The following is a 27,118-nucleotide window of genomic DNA, read 5'->3' as shown; positions in this document are numbered from 1 at the left end:
AGACACTTTTATTGTTCCAAGATGATCGGTTTCAGCAGTCTTATGGTGCCATCGTCGGATCTTGTGGAGCTCTGGCTTCGTGTAATGTAACATGGTAATCTTATAACAAGTTACCTAGGATCAAATTATGGCAGCATAGTCCTGTTGAAACTGGTCTTCTTCGAACCAAAGAAGTGCTTCCAGATTGAGATTTTCACTCTGCAGCGGAGTGTGTGCTGATATGAAACTTCCTGGCAGATTAAAACAGTGTGCCGGACCGAGACTCGTACTCGGGACCTTTGCCTTTCGCGGGCAAGTGCTCTACCAACTGAGCTACCCAAGCACGACTCGCGCCCCGTCCTCACAGCTTTACTTCTGCAAGTACCTCGTCTACTACCTTCTAAACTTTACCGAAGCTCTCCTGAGAATCTTGCAGAACTATCACTCCTGAAAGAAAGGCTATTGCGGAGACATGGCATAGCCACAGCCTGGGGGAGGACGGGGCGTGAGTCATGCTTGGGTAGCTCAGTTGGTAGAGCACTTGCCCGCGAAAGGCAAAGGGCCCGAGTACGAGTCTCGGTCCGGCACACACTTTCAATCTGCCAGGAAGTTTCAAAGGAAGCGTTTACACTGCGATCGCGGCGTACAGTGTGTGTTCTACATTTCCAACTATTCTGATCTCTCCACTGCATAGCTTGTGTTGATTTTACTATTAACCTCTGCTTACACAGTTTGTTCAATAAGAGCATCGAAGACGGGGAGGTGGCGCTGTACAGTGCTAGATTTGCGCCTGGTGTCCACAATTGGAAGAAATTTGTTTGCAGAGTAAACCGGTTACTTGGTACGACAATTACAGTCCACACTCGACCTCCGTGAGTACCTGTACATTAATTATAACCATCCGGAATATGTCTACAGTCCTGGTATTCATTGAAATCCTCAAACTGCAGCACTGTTACATGTCGCTGAAGGAACTAGAACACAATGCTGCACGCCCACTGATGCAATGTGTCGTGCGGACTTCTATTGATCTGAAGGACAAGAACTATGCAACAATCCATACGGCCTAAAAGGGTTACCACAAGATACTCCGTCAAAGTGCTACCCCATTATGTTTCGGCTTCTCTAGCGGCATGAAACCGATCCGTTTCACGGGAAGTTTTAGTGTGTGCCACTACTGTACAAAGTTCCTATAAACCAACAACAAAATAACTGAAGGTAAAATCTTCTAGAATTCTTCATTTGTGTGGCAATAGTGGCCGTAGTTCCTTTATAACTCTTCAGAGTATTTTTGTTCTGTCGTTGCAACTACAAAAATGCGTGATTTTTTTTCACCAGACGCGTTTCCCTTTATTGAGGTAAAGCGTCATCAGTGGCCTGTAATTAAATTATTGACATTTTGATTTGCCTTTAGAACGAAAAACAGTTCTTTAAGAATAAATTTATTTGAATTTACGGTTCTTTTCGGCTGATTTCTCGCTTACACCAGGAAATGCCGTCTGCGAGCACATCGTTGTTGTTCTGCTTTACACACTGATAATTTTGGTCTAATTCTTTAGGTGTTCTGCAGCACTATGCATTTCTTATGTTTTTAGTAAAACGCTTTTGTGCACAGCACTGTATTCTGTTTGTATTTATACTTCAAAAATGGTTCAAATGGCTCTGAGCACTATGGGACTAAACATCTGAGGTCATCAGTCCCCTAGAACTTAGAACTACTTAAACCTAACTAACCTAAGGACATCACACACATACATGCCCGAGGCAAGATTCGAACCTGCGACCGTGGCGGTCGCGCGGTTCCAGACTGAAGCGCCTAGAACCGCTCGGCCACACGGGCCGGCTTTTGTACTCCAAGTGTGTGTTGTGGTTTGTGTTTTACAGTATTGCCCACATAACCTTTCCACTACTTTATCTTTGTCTTTGCCCTACAACGTTCATTTAATTAAGTTATTTTGTGTGTGTAATTCAATTTAATTATGTTTCCGTGTATTTACGAACTGTGTACGAGTAGAGAAGGAATAGTAATGGAGGTTTATTTGTGTAGGGAAAGGGAAACCATGATGAGTGGACATAAATATATAGCCGTGCGATGGAGTGTGAGTTTGAGGAGAAGGTGAGGAGAATGTTAGGCGGTGGTACGTTTCAATTTCTTCTATACGGTTGACGTTTCAAACCCTCTGTTGGGGTCTTCTTCATCACCCTCTGGTGTTTACAATTAACTGTTCAGCTTTCCCTCCCAGCTTCATGTGGTTTAAAGGTCTTACTTGTGGAATTACGTACAGTGAGTAGGAATTGTTGGCCGGCCGCGGTGGCCGTGCGGTTCTGGCGCTGCAGTCCGGAACCGCGGGACTGCTACGGTCGCAGGTTCGAATCTTGCCTCGGGCATGGGTGTGTGTGATGTCCTTAGGTTAGTTAGGTTTAAGTAGTTATAAGTTCTAGGGGACTTATGACCTAAGATGTTGAGTCCCATAGTGCTCAGAGCCATTTGAACCATTTTTTTAGGAATTGTTGTCGGCAGCTGGAACGTTCAGACTGTGAATTCTAGTCTTTTCGTGACTGGAATGTTGCTGATCAGACCACAAATCCATCCACATGGGCAAGTCCTCACGGAAACTATTAAAGTAGCTACTAATTTCTGTAGCTCACGGTAACTTCCTAGCCTTTTTGGTTTTCATGGTACTTTATTAACCAAAAACTTGCTATGAAGTTTGGAAACTCATAAACGTTATAACATAAATACTTCTACTAATTATCCTTTTTCGGAGGGGTGTGTCATGATATCCGTGATTTTCCATACTTCCCTTCACCTCCCCAATCATCTGCTGCCTTGGATACAGCGTCTATGCTGCTGTTCCGGGATGTAGAATGTTTGTGACTGGACGGGATTTACTGCAAGGCTCGATATTTAATTTCTAACTTTGAATCCTCATGAAGCCGCACGAGGGAAACGTAAATTTTGATGAGAATTTCAGTCTTTTTTTATTATTTCTAAAATAAATCTATTTAAAAAAAAGATGTATTTTAATGGTGTTACTTGTGGATTTAGCACAATGAGTAGGAATTGTTGTCGGCAGCTGGAACGTTCAGACTGTGAATTCTAGTCTTTTCGTGACTGGAATGTTGCTGGTCAGACGACAAATCCATCCACATGGGCAAGCCCTCACGGAAACTACTAAAGTAGCTAGTAATTTCTGTAGCTCACAGTCGCTTTCGAGAATTTTTTGTTTTCATGCTACTTTATTAACCAAAAACTTGCTGTGAAGTTTGGAAACTCATAAACGTAATAACACAAATACTTCTACTAATTATCCTTTTTGGGAGGGGTGTGTCATGATATCGGTAATTTTCCATACCTCCCTTCCCCTCCCCAATCACCTGCTCCCTTGGATACATCTACATCTACATCTACATCCATGCTCCGCAAGCCACCTGACGATGTGTGGCGGAAGATACCCTGAGGACCTCTATCGGTTCTCCCTTCTATTCTCGTCTCGTATTGTTCGTGGAAAGAAGGATTGTCGGTATGCCTCTGTGTGGGCTCTAATCTCTCTGATTTTATCCTCATGGTCTCTTCGCGAGATATACGTAGGAGGGAGCAATATACTGCTTGACTCCTCGGTGAAGGTATGTTCTCGAAACTTCAACAAAAGCCCGTACCGACCTACTGAGCGTCTTTCCTGCAGAGAGTTCCACTGGAGTTTATCTATCATCTCCGTAATGCTTTCGCGATTACTAAATGATCCTGTAACGAAGCGCGCTGCTCTCCGTTGGATCTTCTCTATCTCTTCTATCAACCCTATCTGGTACGGATCCTACACTGCTGAGCAGTATTCAAGCAGTGGGCGAACAAGCGTACTGTAACCTACTTCCTTTGTTTTCGGATTGCATTTCCTTAGGATTCTTCTAATGAATCTCAGTCTGGCATCTGCTCTACCGACGATCAACTTTATGTGATAATTCCATTTTAAATCACTCCTAATGCGTACTCCCAGATAATTTATGGAATTAACTGCTTCCAGTTGCTGACCTGCTATTTTGTAGCTAAATGATAAGGGATCTTTCTTTCTATGTATTCGCAGCACATTACACTTGCCTACATTGAGATTCAATTGCCATTCCCTGCACCATGCGTCAGTTCGCTACAGATCCTCCTCCATAGATACGGCGTCTATGCTTCTGTCCAGGGATGTAGAATGTTTGTGACTGAACGGGATTTACTGCAAGGCGCGATATTTAATTTCTAACTTTGAAGCCTTGAGGAGCCGCACGAGGGAAACGTAAATTTTGATGAGAATTTCAGTCTTTTTTATTATTTCTAAAATAAATCTGTTAAAAAAAGAGAGATGATTCCTTCCCTTTTTTATATTTGATAGAGCTCCACCGTGCACAATTTGAATTTTGAATTTACATGCTTATGACTTCAAGTACGAGTGATATAGCAAATTCGACACGAATTCGACGTGGCAGCCGGGAATCGGAACTTTACAGTGGTGTTGGTTTCAATTCTCGTCCCACGGATGGACCGCCGCCGCGGCCCTTCTCAGGTGGGTTCTGTCTGGAGCGGAGGGCAGGGACGAGGTAGGAGGGTAGGGTGAGAGAGAGGGAGGGACGAGAGGCGCGGTCGGCGGGTGATCAAACGGCGACCGCCGTCTGAAATCCCCTGCTGATTGCCGCGCCGGCTTTAATTGGGATTGCAAATAGAAGATAGATGAATAATTACGAGAGGCAAACACCGCCGTCCTATGGCGACTCTGTTTGAACTGGACGCTCTAGTGGTCTCTCCAATCCGGTCTAATGTGTTTCGCAATTGCAAATCTCGCTACTGTGCCAAGGCTCGTTGGTAACTTTGTCCCCGTTAATGCACGGCGATCAATTTTTAATGCGCTGTCGCTTGTGCGCGGTCTGCGCTCGTCCGGCACTCTAGCTGTCACCCGCCGGCTCCCGGCGTATGAGTGGATCTCATTTCGAACACGCAAAAATCGTGTAAATAGCTGCGTCGGCGAGCGCGAGAGGGATAACTGGGCACAAAACGGGTATCTGCGCGCTTTAGAGGCTCTCACAACCAAAGAATTTCGTATCCCCTGGGACGGCGCGTCGTCTGCAGGATACTGGGAACTGTTTTTACTTACCAGCAAAGAACGTGAAACTGGTGGACGCTAGGCCAGTTTCCTGAGCAGTTGTGCTACATAAAGCAAACTTACCCACTCTAAATTCGTTCTCTATACTGCAGTAGAAAATGACTCCTTAACGAATGCTTTTACTCTGATCAGCGTCCAAAGAGTAAGACATTCGCGTTTCCGCACAATACTCTCAAAGACACTTGTATACCTTATTGAATTCAACGTTAATACTTACCAGATTTCGGTATTAACCTTCGTAATACCAAGCTTGGGGGTTGGTATAGCTTTATCCCACCCTTTGGAAAGTATTGTTATTTTGTCATGTAGTTCATATTGTAAAATTCTCAAGAGAATATGTTTTGCCTTTAATGATTTCTTACACCAGATTCTGTAACCGTTATAAATTTTTCAGTAATGCGTAACCCCAAAATTTAAATCTTATTAGTGAATGTGACTTTTCGCAACAAATATTTTATTTATGTTTTCAGGTTCAGAATCCTTCTTATACATCTATATGTCTCCAAAAATACGTTGTGCACAAAAGACATCGACAGTTAACGAAATCTGTATTTCTTAACGTTTTTTTGTGGTGATCATAAAGTACCTTTCCCCTCTGTATACATATTCTGGAAAATGCGTTGGTATTGCTATGATTGCACTGAAAGATATTTTCAGGTTCTGGATCCTAGTTATAAATCAGTACCTATTTCAACGAACGTTGTTAGTAAAAGTTAACATCAATTAACGAAATCGGTTATTTTTTAAACATTTTTCGTGGTGGGCATAAGGCACTCTCTCACTTCCCTCCCCCCCCCCTCCTTTCCCCCACCCCACATTATGGAAGATACGTTGATACTGCTAGGGTTAGTGACCTGAATATTCCCCTTCTTTACAAAATATGATCCACAAATCAATAGCAGCGCTACTTGTTTTCTGTTGGTGATATCACAGGCAGCAAGCGACTTCCATGCTGCAACGAAGTGTGGGAAAGGGCCACTAAAATGTTTTCACATAATGCAAAGTTTTAACCAAAAAATTCAGATAATTCTAGCGAAAGTGATAATGTTGGTTTTATTAAAGAGAAAACGCTCGCTGTTCAGATGTGTAATGCACCTAGTAGTGTCGAATATCTGATTTAATAAAGCAGGGATCATAAAATAATTAAATTTCCATGTTTTCAGAATAGCACTACTTATCACTAAGTGTTCATCCGCTCAAACATACCTTGTATGCACTGAAGATGGATATCGCATCTACTGAATGCAGTTTCTGTTTACAGGGTCCAGCAGAATGAATAGTAAGATATGAAAAAGGACATAACTTCGAAAAAAAATGGCGAATTAATTGCAACATAAGTTATAAATACAGAAAAATATATGCCATTACTTTCACGCACTACTTTTACTTTGTTTTGAATACAGCACCATACAGACGATCGACATTCCATTCCGTGCTTTTCTCCAGGCGACGAACGGAAACTTCCATCCCCCGACACAGCATGTTCATTAGGATCTCCTCCACCGTTGTGAATATCCTTTTCTCGAGTTCAGCTACCGATGAGGACGGCTAGTTCTCCTCCTTTTTTCGCATCGGCACAAGAACAGGTCAGGGTCAGTCAGATCGGGAGACCGTGCTCGGCAATGCATGTCTCTGTATCTGGAAACGAATAGGCCGGGTAAATGACACCTACTGTTGGAACCATATCTCGTTGTTTAACCTTTCTAGCGATCCCTTATAACCTTTGCTATAGGCTCATGAAGATCCACAAAAAGGAGAGAACATGATACCAAACGAAGCCAGTACATCACGGATGGTACGCCGCAGGGAACGATCTGACATTGTTAGGTGCAAGGCATGTTATCGTGTCGTTTCCACTCGAAATGGCGACGAAAGTGTCGCTGGATCGTGATGGAAGAATCGTTATTTTTCACGGGGGACGTTCAATAAGGAAAGCAACGTATTTTTTTCTGGAAGCAGGTTGATATTATTCACGGTTCCAATACGCCATACTATTCCCCATTGTTTTGGCTACAAAACCCTATATTTCAACGTTAGCTCCGTTCAATCGACGGCCTAGCGCCAGGTTACGGAGTTAACCTATATGCCTCCATGGCACCACACTATTGGAGTCAGTGCCTTGCTGCATAAGTTTTGTGATTTTTTTACTCGGGTGCCCAGATATGTGTAGACCTCGCGATATCAAGGAGAAGGAGAAGTTCGTTTGCGTTTCAGTGGCGATGAACAAAAATGGTTCAAATGGCTCTGAGCACTATGGGACTTAACTTCTGCGGTCATCAGTACCCTAGAGCTTAGAACTACTTAAACCTAACTAACCTAAGGACATCACAACACACATCCATGCCCGAGGCAGGATTCGAACCTGCGACCGCAGCGGTCGCGCGGTCCCAGACTGCAGCGCCTACAACCGCTCGGGCGGGGGCGATGAACACATTGAAGTCCTTTCTTCAGTTTCCTGAGAGTAGCACAACAGGTTTCAGAGTTGAATGTTGCATCGTAAGGGAGAACATCAAACACAATAGTACGACAAAACTCTTGCCATGACTGTACCAGCTGAGTTTGCGGCTTGAAGCTTTTCTTCAGAGGAAAAGTTGAATATCCCCATTCTATGGATTGCTGTTTTATTTTCAGTTCGAACTGATGAACCCATGTTTCACCGCCTGTGGAGATTTTTGACAAAAAATTGTCACGATCAAACTCGTAACGCACCAGCAGTTCCACATAGATATGCGCGGCAACCAGCGGACAGCAATCCAACTGGTGGACGAGTGTGTCAGCACAGTATCAAGACAGACGCCCAATTGAGCAGCTAGGTGTCTTATCATAACCCGCCGACCACCTCCAATAAGTGTGTCCGCATATTCCAACATTGTAGGAGTCACAACTGTATGCGGCCGGTCGGTATGCGCGACATCGGATACATTTGCACCATCTTGTTGCAGTGATGACAAGTGGCTGGTTCAAATGGCTCTTAGCACTATGCGACTTAACTTCTGAGGTCATCAGTCGCCAAGAACTTAGAACTAATTAAACCTAACCAACCTAACGACAACACGCACATTCATGCCCGAGGCAGGATTCGAACCTGCGACCGTAGCGGTCGCTCAGTTCCAGATTGTTGCGCCTAGAACCGCACGGCCACTCCGGCCGGCCAAAGATGACAGAAGCCTAGCCCAATGACTCACCATGCTTTTGTTTGCTGCCAGGTCTCGGTAAACATTCTGCAAGCGCCTATGAATATCTTGTATGCTTAAGTTTTCCATCAAAAGAAAGTCAATGACAGCCATCTGCCTGGAACGCACCTTCGTTACAGACGCCATTTTCAAGCGCTCTGCCAATCGGAATGTCATGAAACTATTGGGGCTGAAGCATCACTTATAGAATACCCTTCATAAATACGCCTCGAATGCAGTAAGACCATAAAAACAAATGGGTGTCCCTCCTCAATGCAGCGTATGTACTTCGTGCAAGAGTGACAGCGACGCCGCTCTATGTGATTCAGATACTAGTATTCATTCTGCCGGATCTTGAACTGATTCTGCGGAAGGCAGATTCCTTTTCAGTGACCAGTGCTCGCGTGAACTGCGAATGGCGACAAAGGATAAATAAGCACATATAATTTGAGCATGAATATCGTAAGGTTTAAAAATTTCTGAGAGGAAAAAATTAACGATAGACTTGAAAGTAAACTTGTTTTATTCAAGAAATGTACTTGAAAGTTCAATAGAAAATTGAACGTATGCCCTATGTACGATAACACGGAAATATAACACATATTCTCTGAAAATAGAATGGAACCCATATATTCACTGATCTACGAGGTGTTCTTGAGTGGGAGAATAACTTGAGACACGACTTATATCCACGGATGCCTCAGTGGAAAACCGATAGTGAACCTTGCATATTGGAAAAAGCATTGATCCGAATTAACAAATCTTGCTAGCGTACAATGAGAACACATCTGGAAAGCAGAATTATCAGTAAGATATTGATTAGCCAGTCCAACGCTAGCAAGCAACACTCTTACCATAAATCCTCATTAGTGCAGGAAAGATATGCCCTCTCACAAACAGTAACACACGAGACACTGAATTTAACACACGGAACAAGTAAGGTACTACTGTCGCCAGAGTACAGCATTAGCGAGGAAGTCCAGCGAAGAAGTATATGCTTCCGCGTCCACATGGTCTAAGCGAACTGGCCGGTCGGTGTGGCCGTTCGGTTCTAGGCGCTTCAGCCTGGAACCGCGTGACCGCTACGGTCGCAGGTTCGAATCCTGCCTCGGGCATGGATGTGTGTGACGTCCTTAGGTTAGGTAGGTTTAAGTAGATCTAAGTTCTCGGGGACTGATGACCACAGATGTTAAGTCCCATAGTGCTCAGAGCCATTTTCTAAGCGAACTCAAGTTCTAACTGCCTCGCACCTGATTCGTCAGTAGAGTTCTGCCATATAAGTACATCACACAGATAACCTTTACTATACATGCCCTAGCAGTCAATTCTCTTTGAACCATTCTAGTGACAGGCAACTCACGTAGCGTTAAATAAATATGAAGGATGTTCCTAACAGACGGCTTTCAACTTTTATCATAATACTAGTACGATGGAGTCACCAGCGAACAGATTTCAGAACAACTCAAAGAGCAATAAGCGTTTGGCAGTCGTAATTTTTAAAAGTGGCTGCTTGAAACAAAAAGAACGTGAGATGTATTGCATGACAGTAAATGTCGCCTCAGAAAGTATAACCGTACCAATGAAGCAATTATTATCTGACCTTGGGGCGGAAAAAGCGAAATGCAATACGCGTAAGCACCGCACCATCAAGTCTTTTGATCCACATCCGCGGATATTAAAATTTTGTAACCGACTCGAACACGTTCGCTACGCTGCATCTCCGACGATAGGCTTGTACCTGCCCCGCATTTTTCGTCTGATGAAGTCTACATGTCGCCTGAAACTTAGATATGAATTAACAACCAACCGTATATCAATGTCAGTTATATAAAATTTAAATTCATTTATTTCTGGATCTAAGAGTAGCAAAAGGCACTTTTATCCTCATATACACTACTGGCCAATAAAATTCCTACACCACGAAGATGAAGTGCTACAGACGCGAAATTTAACCGATAGGAAGAAGACGCTGTGATATGCAAATGATTAGCTTTTCAGAGCATTCACAAAAGATTGGCTCTGGTGGCGACACCTGCAACCTGTTGACATGAGGAAAGTTTCCAACCGATTTCTCATACACAAACTGTAGTTGACCGGCGTTGCCTGGTGAAACGTTGTTTTGATGCCTCGTGTAAGGAGGAGAAATGCGTACCATCACGTTTCCGACTTTGTAAAAGTCGGATTGTAGCCTATCGCGATTGCGGTTTATCGTATCGCGACATTGCAGCTCGCGTTGGTCGAGATCCAATCACTGTTAGCAGAATATGGAATCGGTGGGTTCAGGAGGGCAATACGGAACGCCCTGCTTGACCCCAACGGCCTCGTATCACTAGCAGTCGAGATGACAGGCATCCTGTCCGCATGGCTGTAACGGATCGTGGAGCCACGTCTCGATCCCTGCGTCAGCAGATGGGGACGTTTACAAGACAAGAACCATCTGCACGAACAGTTCGACGACGTTTGCAGCAACATGGACTATCAGTTCGGAGACCATGGCTGCGGTTACCTTTGACACTGCATCACTGACTGGAGCGCCTGCGATGGTGTACTCAACGACGAACCTGGGTGCACGAATGGCAAAACGTCATTTTCTCGGGTGAATCCAGGTTCTGTTTACAGCATCATGATGGTCGCATCCGTGTTTGGCGACATCGCGGTGAACGCACATTGACGTATCACCCGGCGTGATGGTATGGGGTGCCATTGGTTACACGTCTCGGTCATCTCGTGTCCGCACTGACGGCACTTTGAACAGTGGACGCTACATTTCAGATGTGTTACGACCCGTGGCTCTACCCTTCATTCGATCCCTGTGAAACCCTACATTTCAGCAGGATAATGCACGACCGCATGTTGCAGGTCCTGTACCCTTTCTGGATACAGGAAATGTTCGCCTGCTGCCCTGGCCAGCACGTTCTCCAGATCTGTCACCAATTGAAAACGGCTGGTCAATGGTGGCCGAGCAACTGGCTCGTTACAATACGCCAGTCACTACTCTTGATGAACTGTGGTATGGTGTTGAAGCCGCATGGGGAGCTGTACCTGCACACGCCATCCAAGCTCTGTTTGACTCAATGCCCAGGCGTATCAAGGCCATTTTTACGGCCAGAGGCGGTTGTTGTGGGTACTGATTTCTCAGGATCTATGCACCCAGATTGCGTGAAAATGTAATCACATGTCAGTTCTAGTATAATATATTTGTCCAATGAATACCCGTTTATCATCTGCATTTCTTCTTGGTGCAGCAATTTTAATGGCCAGTAGTGTATGTTTAAAGCCGCCCCGTCGGAGAAGAACTGATGTAGCTGGTTTCAACATTTTACAGTCTCATCACGTGATTCACATTTCGCAGACCGACATAGAGGCCGATCATATTCACATTTTATTGGGTTCGCGCATAAGTTCGTTGGGTTTTCTCATGAGTTTACACATGACAGAGCCTTTACTCATTAATAATATATTTTCCTTCACTGTTTACAACAGTCTGCCAACACTGGGATAACTTTTCAATTCCTCAGTTGTAGAAGTCGCGTGGTTTTGAGGCGAGCTACGTTCGGAGCGAATTTTTAGCCGCAAAAAGAAATTTCGTGAAGATGTTCGATAGAGAATGGAAAACGTGAAAATCTGAGCGCGCAAGATTAGGTGAATAAGGTTGGTGGGGAAAGACTTCCCAACGAAGATCCTGCATCGAGTTCGTCAGTCTTGCAAAATGCGGGCGAGGGTTATCGTGGAGTAGAACCACTTCACGCCGTCTTCCTGGTCGTTGTTCTTGGAACGCGTCTGCAAGACGTCTTAGTTGTTGACAATAAATGTTAGCATTGATAATTCCACCTAGGGGAAGCAATTATCTGCTGAGGTCATCGGTCCCTAGTCAACGGTCCCTAGACCTATGCACTACTGAATCTAACTTAAATTAAGTTACGCTGCCGACAACACACACATGCATGCCCGAGGGAGGACTCGAACCTCCGAAGGAGGGAGCCGCGCAAACGGCGGCAAGTCGCCTAAGACCCGCGCGGCGAGCAATTCGTAGTACACCATATACAGAATATTATCTTCGTGGTTCTGCGCAGGTCTTTGTATGCGAAGTTACAGCTTCTTTTGGTTTCAACCACTCCTTTCTTTTCCGTATGTTTAGCCGGCCGCGGTGGTCTAGCGGTTCTAGGCGCTCAGTCAGGAACCGCGCGACTGCTACGGTCCCAGGTTCGAATCCTGCCTCGGGCATGGATGTGTGTGATGTCCTTAGGTTAGTTAGGTTTCAGTAGTTTTAAGTTCTAGGGGACTTATGACCACAGATGTTGAGTCCCATAGTGCTCAGAGCCATTTTTTTCCGTATGTTAACATAAATACACGATTTCTCATCAACAGTGACGGTACAGGATAGGATTCACGAATCCATTGATGACGAGCAAGCAGAGATGCACATACACTGATGTGAATTATTGTGGATTAATGCGTTTAAACGATCTTCATCAAACCCCAAAAATCTTCCTGAACGTGGAGAGTCACTAATGTGAAAATGAGAAAACAATTTTCTTGCCGTGTCCTGTCCAATAACTTTATCCTCAAGCACGCCGCAAATATTTCTGGCTGCCTCCACTAATGTCTCCTGAATTCAAACAGAAGACTATGTCCGAAACTTTCCGATTTCTCCTCTTGGCACTCTCACTTTCTAGCGTCTACAATTTAACTCACTATCTGCAAATAACAAAATAACAACATGTAAACGCAAATAATATGAACTACAAATAAAAAAATGACGATTGGTAATTAAACCCATAACAACCGGTACACCAACATGCTAAATACACACACACACACACACACACACTGCAACAATAAATTGGCAAGCTTTCACTTGTTGCTGGTGATCCCACAGAAACCATCTGAGCGCCGTATTCAGTACACGGCAGTAAGGTAATGACAGACCGACAGCCTTCACGCGTTGCTCCACAACATCCATGTGCGTGCCGCCCTCAGTGCACGACACCAAGGAACGGCAGGCAAACAAACAGCCTGCATTCGATGTGCACAGCTCCTCAGGCGGGCCCTCCGTTCTCAGCGGTCGTGGGAACAACTCCACTACACAGGCTGGCTGCTGCCCAAGGCACTCCAGGGGCCCATGTTTGCTGCACGGAGACTAGTGGCAGAGCGAGCGCTCACTATCCAGCGCTGCCTCCTGCCGCTTCGGCCGGACGTAACAAGCACAACAGCACCACAGTGCACTCGTGGCGAGGCTCCCTACTACCGAATGCCAGAGACGTGCTGGCACGGCCCACTGCATACTGTGATACGATCATCGATTTGAACACCACTTAGAATTTATTACTAGCACACAAATCACTGATATGTCACTGACGATGGGTTCTATAACTGATTACTGGTTTGGATGTTAAATATTTTAAATGCAGCTCATAGATTTTACAAAATGTCCTTTAGCAAACAAACAGGAATTACGCAATGAAACCAATGTTCCGAAGAACATCGCTTCCTGTATCTGCTTACTTATTACTTTATGGCAACTGTCCGACTGCGCAAATGAGCTCCAATATTGTAAAAGAAATAGGGGATGACTCGGAGTTGAGGTAGCCGCTGACACGACGGAAACAGGACGCATATTGAACGTAGTGGGAAATCGTATAATCTACATCTAAATGGCTACTCTGCATACCACAGTTAAGTGCCTGGCAGAGGGTTCACCGAACCAGCATCACAATTCTCTATTATTCCAATCTCTTATAGCGCGCGGAAAAATCGAACACCTATAACTTTCGGTGCGAGGTGTGATTTCCCTTAGTTTATCATTTGTGATCGTTTCTCCCTATGTAGGTCGGTGTCAACAAAATATTTTCGCATTCGGAGAAGATTGCGCGACAGCGAAGAACGCATTTGTTTTAATTACGTCCACCCTAAATTCTGTATCATTTCAGTGACACTGTCTCCCATACTTCGCGATAATACAAACTTTTTCGATGTACTCCGTCAATCCTATATGGTAAGGACCCCTCACCGCACAGCAGTATTCTAAAAGAGGACGAGCGCGTGTAGTGTAGGCAGTCTATTCAGTAGATCTGTTACCTTCTCTGAGTGTCCTGACAATAAAACTCATCTTTAGTTAGCCTTCCCCACAAAATCTTCTGTGTATAATAATAACTATGCATAATAATAACTACTAAGCAAAAAGTAACTACCGTTGTGGATATCCATAGATTTACCCGCAAACAAACGCATTCCTAAAGAAACTATTACAGTGGATCCCAGCAGATATCCGTGAACGCCCAGAGCTCGGTACAAAACTCACTTTTGGAATCGAGAATAAAGAAAGACTGACGTAAGTCCGGAGGAACCTCTCACGCTGTAGAACGGAATACGGCATACAAAACCTGCAAGAAAGAATGAATACCTCAGGAAGACAAGAAATAGGCAGTGCTTTAAAAATCCAATTTGGAGTACTGGAACTGGAAAAGAAGAAATATCCGTTCGTTTGAGGTGCGTTATTAACCTAATATTTAGAGGAAACTGTGAAGTGAAAGACTTCCGCAATAATAAAGCAAACTCAAGGGGAATAAATACCGATTGTAAGATTCTTCAGTGATATAGCCGTACACAAACTACTGAAAACTACTGCTAAGTGACGTAGTTCAAAATTGGTTTAATAATAAATAAACAAGAATATCGTGTTGCTCAATATAAAAATGTCGAATACGTAGAGTAATTGAAATACATTTCCTATATTAATTGTAAAGTCATCGAACCAAAAAAAGATGTCAGAAAAATGTTTCGTATTTGAAAATGTCAGTTTTTCTGTTCCCTGATCCTTCTCAGCCAAGAACTGTCTTCAAATAGACGAGTCACTAGAGTTTAAAAGAAAACCGTTATTTCAAGTAGTTCATTAGAAATGGAACACTCGTTCTTCACAAATACTTCCCAATAGCTTTAGATGGAAAAATCATCGTTTGTGATTCACTTTAGATCGAAGGGAAACATTGGTCGTAGATTTTTAATGTGTTTACTGCAGATCAATATCAGCTGTTGTGTATATATCTTCAGTGCATTATATCGAGGTCATGATGGTTAGTCGTAAGTATAGTAGCACATGGCACCACTTGATATTACAAGTAACCAACATAAGTTAACCTCTAAACTCAGTCTAAGGCTATTTAAATTAGTGTTTGGGAAGAGCAGTTTCCCCTTTTAAACCCAGTTAATCGTCTCACTGAAGACAATCCTTGGTTAAAAATGATTAATATGGCAACAAAAAATCAATGCATGAAGTGCCCATTGCACCGAGCGTCGTGGCGCAGTGTTTATCACACTGGACTCGCATTCGGGAGGACGACGGTTCAAACACACGTCCGGCCATCCTGATTTAGGATTTCTGTGATTTCCCCAAATCACTTCAGGCAAGTGCCGGAATGGTTTCTTTGAAAGGGCACGGCCAGCCTCCTTCCACATCGCTCAAATGATTCAAATGGCTCTAAGCACTATGGGACTTAACATCTGAGATCATCAGTCCCCTAGACTTAGAACTACGTAAACCTAACTAACCTATGGACATCACACACATCCATGCCCGAGGCAGGATTCGAACCTGCGACCGTAGCAGCAGCGCGGTTCCGGACTGAGACGCCTAGAAATCGCTCGGCCACAGCGGCCGGCTCCCCATCCCTCCCAAATCCCATGGGACCGATGACTTCGCTGTTTGATCCCCTCCCCCAAATCAACCAACCAACCAAATGGCCATTCAAGAATGCATTTTTTTTAAATTACGCAACATTTTTCTAATATCTCTTTTGGTTCTATGACTATACAATTAATACAGCAGATGTATTTCAATAATTCTGCGCTTCCTCCTGTCGTGAATCTCATCGTTAGAGTCACGACGCACGCAATTCCTGATGGAGATAAACCTGAAGATTCTTCTTTTGTGACGACTTTAAGGTGTAAAATTTGTAATTGCTTCTTTTTTGTACTCTTAGTAAATTTTAACAGACTTCATAGTAAGATGTCTAGGTCTAAGCAACAGATGTTTCCTTATGTAAAAGAACGAAAGCTAAACAATATAAACGGTTAGTGTCAGCCAGATGTTTATTATGGCCCTTTTTAACTACATTTCCTTTTTACCCAGTGAAGTAACAATCCGTAGATTTCGTGTATCGCTACTCCAAACCCTGTATAACGCTTCGTCTTGTGTGTTATGGCAAAAATTAACGCGTGAATACATTATTGTTAATGGTCTTTGAAAGCGTGTTTTCCCTGATGCCAAATGTTTCTCGATGCACATTCTGTCCTATGGAGCATTGGGTCCTCATCTTATTGAATATCGTGATAAACGGTGCAGATAAAGACGTTTCTTAAGAGTCTTAACAAATCAAATAAGAATGGAATGAATTAATTAAAAGAACAAATAATGAAACGGACAATGAACAAGAACGAGTGGAGATTCACAAATCTGACTGCAGTAGATCTGCTGTGATAGATAAAACCTCAGTTCTACTGACGATCTACTGGAAATTGCTTGTGGCTATCTTTAGGTATTGTGTAAAGAAAACTTCAAGTAATCCAACATTATAGCCTCGATATTACAAAAATATATTTTTGAACATAGTAGTAAAGAAAAGCTCAGTTAAGAAAAACGCAAAGATATAAGCGGCTTTAGTTGTGGTCTCGTCTATAGCAAGTGGAAAGGTAACACTGGATAATCGCACAACCTGTTGAACTAATTAATCGTCCGACAGACGGAAGTAATACTTCAAGTGAATCTCCCTGCGGAGAAAGCGTGAAATTATTTCAGACGGGTATCGATTGTGGTCCCCACAGTCCGGGTTCCAACCGTGACTGTGATGCATCATTTATCCGTATCCTATGTTGGACCTACAGCGCATGACTGCAACACTTCACTCGTCTTATTGTAGTTTTTTCTGCGAAACAGCAAACATTTATTTCTGAAATTATAGGTCACATCCTAATATCTTTGATGCTCCATGCAGAAAAGTTTACTTCGAGTGCAAAGTTCAGTTGAGTCTGCCCTAGTCAGCGATTGACGTCCTTAACAAATGAAACATCAAAAATTGACATTGAAGCAAATGTCACTGATGATTTCGTAAGTGACTCCATTCATTCCGGTGATTTTCTTTGAGTGGAGAAAAAATGTGTTGATAGCATCATCTCTTCTAGAGGGAAGCAACTCACAATCAAAGGATTCTAACAAAACGTTTTTAAATGTTCTTAAAGTACAGTGTGAATGGGAAGCTCAGCATACGTTAAAAATTTGCAACGTATAGGGTATTTGAAACTTCCTGGCAGATTAAAACTGTGTGCCGGACCGAGACTCGAACTCGGGACCTTTGCCTTTTGCGGGCAATTGGTCTACCAACTGAGCTACCCAAGCACGACTCACGCCCCATCCTCGCAGCTCTACTTCTGCCAGTACCTCGTCTCCTACCTTCCAGACTTTACAGAAGGTTCGCAGGAGAGCTTCTGTAAAGTTTGGAAGGTAGGAGACGAGGTACCGGCAGAAGTAGAGCTGTGAGGACGGGGGGTGAGTCGTGCTTGGGTAGCTCAGTTGGTAGACCAATTGCCCGCAAAAGGCAAAGGTCCCGAGTTTGAGTCTCGGTCCGGAGCACAGTTTTAATATGCCAGGAAGTTTCATATCAGCGCACACTCCGCTGCAAAGTGAAAATCTCATTCTGCAAAGGGTATTTCCTTTTACAAATGGCTCCGTAGTATGACAGCAATTTTATTCATTTTGTGTCGAGGCAGTACAATCCGCCTGAATTAGTTCAGGCGAATGATAGAAAGCCTCAGTAAAGTTAACCAGGTGGGAATTAACAAGCTCCTGTCATGGATTGCCAACGGCCTTGCCGCAGTGGTAACACCTTTTCCCGTCAGATCACCGAAGTTAAGCGCTGTCGGGCTGGGCTAGCACTTGGATGGGTGAACATTCGGTCTGCCGAGCGCTGTTGGCAAGCGGGGTGCACTCAGCCCTTGTGAGGCAAACTGAAGAGCTACTTGATTGAGAAGTAGCTGTTCCGGTCTCATAAACTGACATACGGCCGGGAGAGCGATGTGCTGACCACATGCCCGTCCATATCCGTATCCAGTGACGCCTATGAGCTGAGAATGGCACGGCAGCCGGCAAGTTCCGTTGGGCGTTCATGGCCTGTTCGGAAGGAGATTCTCATGGATTGCTACTTATGTGTCTGTAACATTACACCCCGTATCAGACAGTGTCTGTAGTTACTGGTGGCGGCGAAACTTTGGTATTGGAGATAATAAATACACAGAATAGGACAAATTGGCAGTGATGTATATGGAATGTCTACGATGCGACAATGGAGTTGTCTCCAAGAAGTACCCGTACCCCTAGCTCACAACAGTATATTATATAAATTTTAGTACTTAAATGTAAAAACTGTGTATCCATCAGATCTGTACACAGTCTAATTGAAAAAAGAGAATAAAAGAAACAGACACCCATTAACTTAGGGTGTGTTCAACCTTAGCCTTTATTACGGCATAAACTCTGCTGGAGACAATAACAGTAAGGTGTCTGAATGTCTGTGTACGAATGGCAGCCAATTCCTTCTTAAGAACCGAACCCGAAGAAAGCATTGATGTTGGTAGCTGCGACCGACGTTCTGACTAACACCAAAATTGTTGCATTGGTTTCAGGTCACGGCTCTGGGCATGTCATTCCATTAAAGGAAAGCTATTGTCAATAAACAATTGCCTCTCACCTGCTGCTATACGAAAGGATGCTTTGTTATGCCGGTAGAAACGAGCAATCTCCGAACTGGTCGTCTACTGTACACGGTACACAATTATGTAAATTTTTTTTTACATCTCTTTGCATTTAGCATTCACTTACGCACAATAAGGGGACCCAACACTAGCCACGAAAAACATTCCCATACCGTAACACCACATCTCCGCAATTCATTCTTGGCTCTATACACAATGGTAGGCATTTACCAAACCCAAACTCTTCCACCAGATTGCCACCGAGTATAGCGCGATTCATCACTCCGTACCACTCGTTTCCAGTCATCGACTGTGCGATGGCATCGCCCTTTACACCACCTAAAGCATCGCTTAGCATCGACTACACAAATTTGTAGCTCATCATCAGTTGCTCGACAACTGTACGCCATTCTTTTGAACTCAATAACCACAGTCAGTATGATAACAAAACTGCTTGTAGCACTTTGGAAGTAACTAGTGATTCCAGCCACTGATTTTGTGTGCGATTTTTTGCAACCGCCCTTCACGAAGCTTGACCTGTTTCTGTCCGCCAATTTCCTTCGCGTTTCCACATCACAACCACATCACCAACAGTCGGCTTGGGCAGTTTTAGAAGGGTTGAAATGCCCTTGATAGATTTGTTCCTCAGGTGACATCCAATGACTTCGAAGTGACAGGTCTCCTGACCGACGCACTCTGCTGTTGCTGCTTCCCTACTGACAACACAGTAATCCCTGTCTTCTTTTACACTGACGGGTCCACCACTGGTGATATGTAGCGGCCAACAGTGGTGTATTATGTAGAGGTGCCCAGATACTTAAGATCAGACAATGTATATGCACCACTGAGCCTAGCATCGAGATCTATGCCTTTGACGTCTTGTGGAGCATCTCAGGAGCAAGCGCAATCCTTCATTGATCTTGAGCCGACGTTGAGCCACATGGGACTTGCTTATTCCCCAAACCGAGTTTGACATCATGTTGGAGTCCTTCACGTAACACTACAGGAGGTGAATACGTTTCTAACTGTAGCACACAATGAGTGCTCACCTTACAGAAGAAACATTCATTTCTCCTGTATTAATATCATAAATTCTTCAGTAAAGAACACTCATGAGCGAACCACGTCATTTAAAAATTGTGCAGACCAAGTGAGACAGGTTGCGGTTCACTGCTCCACACGGTTGTCACATAATTCACTCACAAACATCGTTCTAAATCCTTTCATTTTTAATTCTCTTTTGAGGTGAACTTGCATTATTGTGTGCGGTACTTGAAGTTCAGCTGCTCCTTTGCAAAAGGATTTCACTGGAGCGTGCTCAGTTGATTGGGCGACAGCGGCCCACGCTTCCTCTCGCATTATTTCAGGGAACTGCGGGGACTTCTCGGATGTCTTGAAAGATGTTTTATTGTGTAAAGAGGGTCGGCATGGTTAGTAATGCATTTGGCGTGGTTGAGAAATGACGGGAATCACTTCCGGTCGCCGTCCCGTTATACCACCCGGACGAAATGTGTGTACTCCAAATGTCTGCGTGTAGTGTTGTTCTTGTGAACGTGGGCAAAAGTTTCTTTAATGTCTCCGAAACTTGTAACTGATGTGTAATATGGGTACCAGCACAGTGTTCACATGGTAGGGTGTGGGAAACGGCCTAAAAACCATATCAAGGCTCAACGGCACACCGGCCCTCGTCGTTAACCTACCAGGTGGATTCGATTATGGGACGGTGCATCTCCCCGGAAGGGGGGCTCTAACACGCTATGCTTTCCGGAAGGCTGAGGAAGAGCTTATGTGTGATCATTTAATCAACGTAGAGTTGGAGAGTAAAGGATCGATTTTTATGCGGACTTTACGACCATAGGCGTGCAGCTACTATTTTACCACATTTTCGAACTGTACGTAAAAAACTGGCCAGGTGCGAGTAGGACTGGCGCGTTTAATCGAGAATCTCGACCATTTTTGCCTGATGTCGACATTGATACTGGTAAGACATCGGTACCAGAGATTCCAAGATTTTAGAGAATGATTTAATTTCAAAAAAATGGCTCTGGGCTCTATGGGACTCAACATGTGAGGTCATCAGTCCTCTAGAACTTAGAACTACTTAAACCTAACTAACCTAAGAACATCACACACATCCATACCCGAGGCAGGATTCGAACCTGCGACCGTAGCGGTCGCGCGGTTCCAAACTGAAGCCGCTAGAACCGCTCGGCCACACCGGTTCAGTGACATAAATGTGACGTAAACTCATGCAAGAGGCAGGCGACCGCTATTATAATAATCAGTAGTTCTGCATTCAAGTTGACTGAGTCGCACTGCTTAAAGTCAGATATCAGGCACGGAATGACTTTATTGTTCACATGACCTGTTTCGGGATTTATCCACCATAAGACATCCATAAGTGATAGCTGTACGTCGTATCTACTTGCAGTAATCGCTCCTGGATATCGGATGACGGATGAATTCTGAAAAACGTCATATGAGCCATAAAGTGATTCACTGCCTCATGTTTGACTTTTACCTTTACGACCCAGTCTGTCTGCATGCAGAGCTACTGATTATTTTAATTTCGCATTTGACGTCAGATAAAAAATAACAAACGAAATGTTTTTTTGAGAGATATAATGTCGAATTAATTATTTTAGTTTTTTTAATTTCCTTTAACTGTACTGTGAAACCTTCTCGTCAAATTTCATCATTCTAGGTCAAAGGGAGGTACTCTACAGGTTTTGATGAGCTTTTGAGTATCAAAATATGTGACATAAGGAGCCGTATCTTTTGACCGTATTAACTTAGAATCTTCTACTTCTTACGCCACCAAGGAATCATGGGCCTTAGTATGTGATATAAATTTTACCTTCGATCCTCTACCCTTTCCTGAGAAAGAGGTTTTTAAGTGTTGGTCAGACGGACAAGTAGGAAGACAGACGGACAATAAAGTGATACCGATTGAGGTACGGAGCTCTAAAAAGGAAAGAAAGAGTTTACTGTGCTGTCGGCGACAGGTCAGGAAAGACGAAGCACATGCTTGTATATCGGGAAGGAAATCGACTACGCGCTTCTAAGAGAACATCTCAGGAGTCGACTTGAGTAGTTTAGGGGAGCAGCAGATGTCCAACATCTGGATAACCGGAACAGAATTTGAACCGGAATCCATCACAGCCATCTAGGGTGCTACTTCATTGAGTAGGTACTGTGCTAAGGTCCATCCTGTGCTGTCTGAGTTTTGTTCTTTAATGCCGATAAAACTTCTTTCCGCTTCTACCGTGTAAATACTCAATGTCGCAGTGTCGCTCTCCCTTCCTGCAAAGTCTAAGCAGGCAAAGTGGCCCGCGACTAGGGTGTGTCACTAGATGTGTGTGTGTGTGTGTGTGTGTATGTGTGTGCGTGTGTGCGTGTGTGCTGAGGTCTAGGGAAATCCTCCTCTTAGGAGCCTTCCTGCCGACGGCGGCCGGCTTAAGAGGAAACCCCCGGCGTGACACACGTTGGCGGTGAAACTTTAACCCCGCCTCCCGGCCCAGCCGCCCCCGACTGGGTGCCGCCCTCTACCTCGCCCCCACCACCACCTCCACCCCGGCAGCCACCGCCCCCGTCTTCTGCGGCGGATCGACTATTGACTGTCGCCGGCCGTGACGGCGCGGCGCCGCTGCGACCGCCGCCTGAGTTACGGTGACAGGTGCCTTGTTTCTCTTGGAGACAAGGCGACTTGAGCCGCGCCGCCGTGACATTCGGCGCCTGATTGGGCACTTCGTCCTGACGTCACTCCCGTGCGGTCCTTTTCGTGTCTTCTCCGCTTTCCCCGTCTTCCGTGTCATTCCTCGTTCGCTTGTTCCTACGTCCCGACAACCGCCTGAGTGTTCCCGTACTTCACGTATGTGATTCGAAGGTGCATGTGAGACGAAATAATGCACTGTTTCGTTTGCTTCTCCACTTACAGTGTCTCGCTACTCTCTCACCAGTGGCTTGTGAAAACTCTGAGAAGGCAATTAGCGGGGTAGAGAAAGAAAGCAAAGCTCCAGACGATGGATGCCTTATATACAACACTAAGGGAATTAAATAAATAGTGCAGTTAATTTTTTTCTGAGTAAACGTTAGTTTATTCAGGGTTTCAATACACCATAATATTCCCCACTCTTTTGGCTACAAAACCTAAGTTTTCAAAATAATCTCCGTTCAACGTGACGGCCTTACGCTACCGTACTAGGAGAGCTTGAACGCCCGGATAGTATCACTATACTCGTGGAGAGCCTGTCACGATGTTCGACAAATATTGTCACGATCAGCCTCGAAAGGCGCAAGTAATTCCGCACAGATGGTCCTTTGTTGCTTTTTACGGTCTTCTGTTAGTTGGCGGGTGGTGGACGAGTATATCAGCACTGCCAACACAGACGTTCTGTTGTGAAGCGAGGTGTTGGACTGTGAATTGTAGATCGTTTCGAATGAATGTCCACATGTTTCAACACTGCAAGTGAGACAGCTGGGTGAGCGGCCGGCCAGCACGCGGGGGATCGGACATGTTAGCGCGACCTTCTTGCGATGATGACAGATGCCTCGCCCAACGACTCACCATGCTTTTTTCACTGCCGGGTCTCTGTAGACATTCTGCAGGCGCATATTCATATCTGAGACACTCTGATTTTCCGCAAAAAATGTTCAAATGTGTGTGAAATCCTATGGGACTTAACTGCTAAGATCATCAGTCCCTAAGCTTACGCACTACTTCTAAATTATCCTAAGGACAAACACACACACACACCCGTGCCCGAGGGAGGACTCGAATCTCCGTCGGGACCAGCCGCTGATTTTCCGCCAGTGCTTGGAGTGCATCTCTGTTACAGACGCCATTTTGAGGGCCACGTATAGCGCCGCCCCCTATATGAACTTCATGAAACCACAGGGGCTGAAACTGGAATATTCCAAGGATGTCCCCCAACAAATTACTCAATTTTTTCGACCGAAATCGACGAGAAAAAAGATGGGTTGCATTACTTATTGAATACCACTTGTATAATGTTACTGACAAATTCGTTCTTCTAAAATTTTAATTTTATGTTCAGGGGGCCCAACGTATTTCCCAGGTTGTTTCCACCACGCTGCGTAAGTTTCGCTGGGAAGCGGTTAGACACACTCCATATCATCCCGATCGATCCCCAGACGATTTACATATTTTTGCAGCTCTGAAAGAAGACTTCCGTGGTCGTCGATTTGCTTCAGACGAAGAGGTGCACGCCTGGGTACAATAATGGTTCCGTAGGCAGTTCCAAACATTTTTCCGTGTAGACATTGACCATCTTGCTCATAGTCGGATAATGTGTAAACATTCATGGTGATTAAAAAATCTGTAGGAAATTGCAAACATTTTTCCATGTAGGCATTGACCATCTTGTCTCATAGTGGGATGATGTATCAATATTTATGGCGATTAATTTTGAAATAATAACCAATTTTTTCCCACCTGTTTTCTTTTCAACTGATTACCCATTATATTAAGTCGCTTTGCTTTTTCAAATAATAAAGTATGGGACTGAGCCTCTTGTGTGTGTTCCTCGAAGTAATGTGATTGGAGGACTTATTGCTTAATGATGATTCTTGACAACGAAAACTAGTTTTCCTTAGCGGATATTGGTGGCACAATATGTTTTTCAGTAGAAATATGTTACTTAAGTCTGTAAACAAGATATTAGTAGCCGGCCGCTGTGGCCGAGCGATTTCTAGGCCCTTCAGTCTGGAACCACGCGACCGCTACGGTCGCAGGTTCGAATCCTACCTCGGGCATGGATGTGTGTGATGTCCTTAAGTTAGTTAGGTTTAAGTAGTTCTAAGTTCTAGGGGACTGATGACTTCAGATGTTTTCCCATAGTGCTCAGAGCCATTTGAACTATTTTGACATTAGTAACCTGTTCGCTTTAGAAGAACAACTGAGTTAGAAAAGCAGTACCACTCAGAGCTCCGAAAAGTTCTTATTTGCGGATACAAAGGATAGCGGAATAGAGGGATACGAAGCAGATTCCTGGAAACAACAAAAATCTTTCTGCAGTATGAGGGGATCTGTCATCCCCTCGGCTAATTTTTCATATCCTATTTTGCTGAAAAGATAAGGATATCAGCTGATATAGTGTTCTTGCACAGAATAACTATTTATTCTGAATCTCAAACAACTGTATATTTTGATAATTTATTATGATCTGCTTTAAGGCTCTCATGGCTTCTTTGATACCCTCTTAAATCTCCTCCAATGTTTATATATATATATATATATATATATATATATATATATATATATATATATATATATAATCTGCATCAAGTCATGTGAACTCTTTTCTTCTGAACTGCTTCTCCTTAGCGAAGTCAGCTGAGTCGCTGGAATTTGATGTTATTGGCGGATAGTAAAGATTAAGTAGAGGGGAAATGTACAGGAATGACGACGGAATGAAGAAGTTCGTGAAACCACCTTCCACGAAAGGACCAATTAGTGAGACGTCCTATGGCACTCGCGCGTTGGTAAGGTGAAACTAGAGAGGACAGTACTGTTATAAAGGATGTGTAAAACCGATTACCAATGAAACTGCCGGCCGGTGAGGCCGTGCGGTTCTAGGCGCTTCAGTATGGAACCGCGTGACCGCTACGGTCGCAGGTTCAAATCCTGCCTCGGGCATGGATGTATGTGATGTCCATAGGTTAGTTAGGTTTAAGTAGTTCTCAGTTCTAGGGGACTGATGACCACAGATGTAAAGTCTCATAGTGCTCAGAGCCAGAGAGCCAATGAAACTGAAATCAGCAGGCTCGGAGAAATGTATTTGGCGTTGTGACTTCTTTGATGTTTGCTAATTGCAGTCGAAACAATCAAAACATTCACATCTGAAATAAGATTCTCCAAATTCATGCCGGCTGTATGGCTTAGAAAGGGTATCTGCAGGTGGGGAAATAGACACACATCGCCAAATTCTTCTTTCGGGATAGTACTCATCATTCGCTTCTCATAATTGACTTCAAGATCTGGCCTTTATCTGTGAGGTCTTTACATGAACGTAGCCCAGATTCATTGATCTTAAAGCACCATCTAGGCAAATTTAATTGAAATGAAACTGAAAACTTCCACACAAACAATTGCAAACAATTGGTTTGTTGCAGAGTTGTTCCCACGAATTAGGGCTTTTGCTCATAATTTGTAACCTACAAAGTTTTACTTAGCCTTTCGCCCCTACTCTTCAATCTGTACATCGAGGAAGCAATGATGGAAATAAAAGAAACGTTCAGGAGTGGAATTAAAATACAAGGTGAAAGGATATCAATGATACGATTCGCTGATGACATTGCTATCCTGAGTGAAGGTGAAGAAGAATTAAATGACCTGCTGAACGGAATGAACAGTCTAATGAGTACACAGTATGGTTTGAGAGTAATTCGGAGAAAGACGAAGTAATGAGAAGTAGTAGAAATGAGAACAGCGAGAAACTTAATATCAGGATTGACGGTCACTAAGTCAATGAAGTTACGGAATTCTGCTACCTAGGCAGTAAAATAACCAATGACGGCCGGAGCAAGGAGGACATCAAAAGCAGACTCGCTATGGCAAAAAAGGCATTTCTGGCCAAGAGAAGTCTACTAATATCAAATACCGGCCTTAATTTGAGGAAGAAATTTCTGAGGATGTACATCTGGAGTACAGCTATGTATGATAGTGAAACATTGAAAGGTGGCTACACTGAGCCACAGCGCCAGAGATCGCGCTAGAGAGTATTGTTCCGCCGCCTCCACTGGCAGTGATTATTGAGATGTCGTAGTGGGCAGTGCTTGGGGAGAGCTCGTGGTAGTCAGTGCTGAGATGTCGTAGTGAGGAGTGTTTGTTGAGATGAGCTAGTAGGCAGTGCTTGCTGAGATGTGATACTGAAAAGTTCTTGTTGAGATGTGATAGTAGCGAGTCGGTGTGGAGAGATTGTAATGTCTAGAGTGCTTTTCATCAATATAAATTAAGGTAACAAACTACTTTTCTTTTCTTTCTCATTATTTCAATGTCCTGAATAATGCGTCATTACAGGTTCAGTCAACAAAGCATCTGGCTTGTGTTCTTGTATTAGA

At 44.0% G+C, this 27,118-nt stretch overlaps 1 protein-coding gene across 1 annotated transcript in view; it reads left to right on the top strand.

Moving 5' to 3' along the window:
* The first annotated feature begins 4,396 nt into the window (after positions 1-4,396).
* LOC126260502 (vasodilator-stimulated phosphoprotein-like) overlaps positions 4,397-27,118 on the top strand; it is a 35,086-nt gene continuing 12,364 nt past the window's right edge. The window contains exons 1-2 of the mRNA XM_049957832.1: positions 4,397-4,526; positions 22,558-22,705. Of these exons, the coding sequence (XP_049813789.1) occupies positions 4,397-4,526; positions 22,558-22,705 (278 nt within the window). The remainder of the gene's footprint in view (positions 4,527-22,557; positions 22,706-27,118) is intronic.

The sequence above is a fragment of the Schistocerca nitens genome, chromosome 5, assembly GCF_023898315.1.
Source record: "Schistocerca nitens isolate TAMUIC-IGC-003100 chromosome 5, iqSchNite1.1, whole genome shotgun sequence".
NCBI lineage: Eukaryota > Metazoa > Arthropoda > Insecta > Orthoptera > Acrididae > Schistocerca > Schistocerca nitens.
The sequence above is the reverse complement of the archived record's forward strand: the minus strand, read 5'-3'. Positions and strand labels throughout refer to the sequence as shown.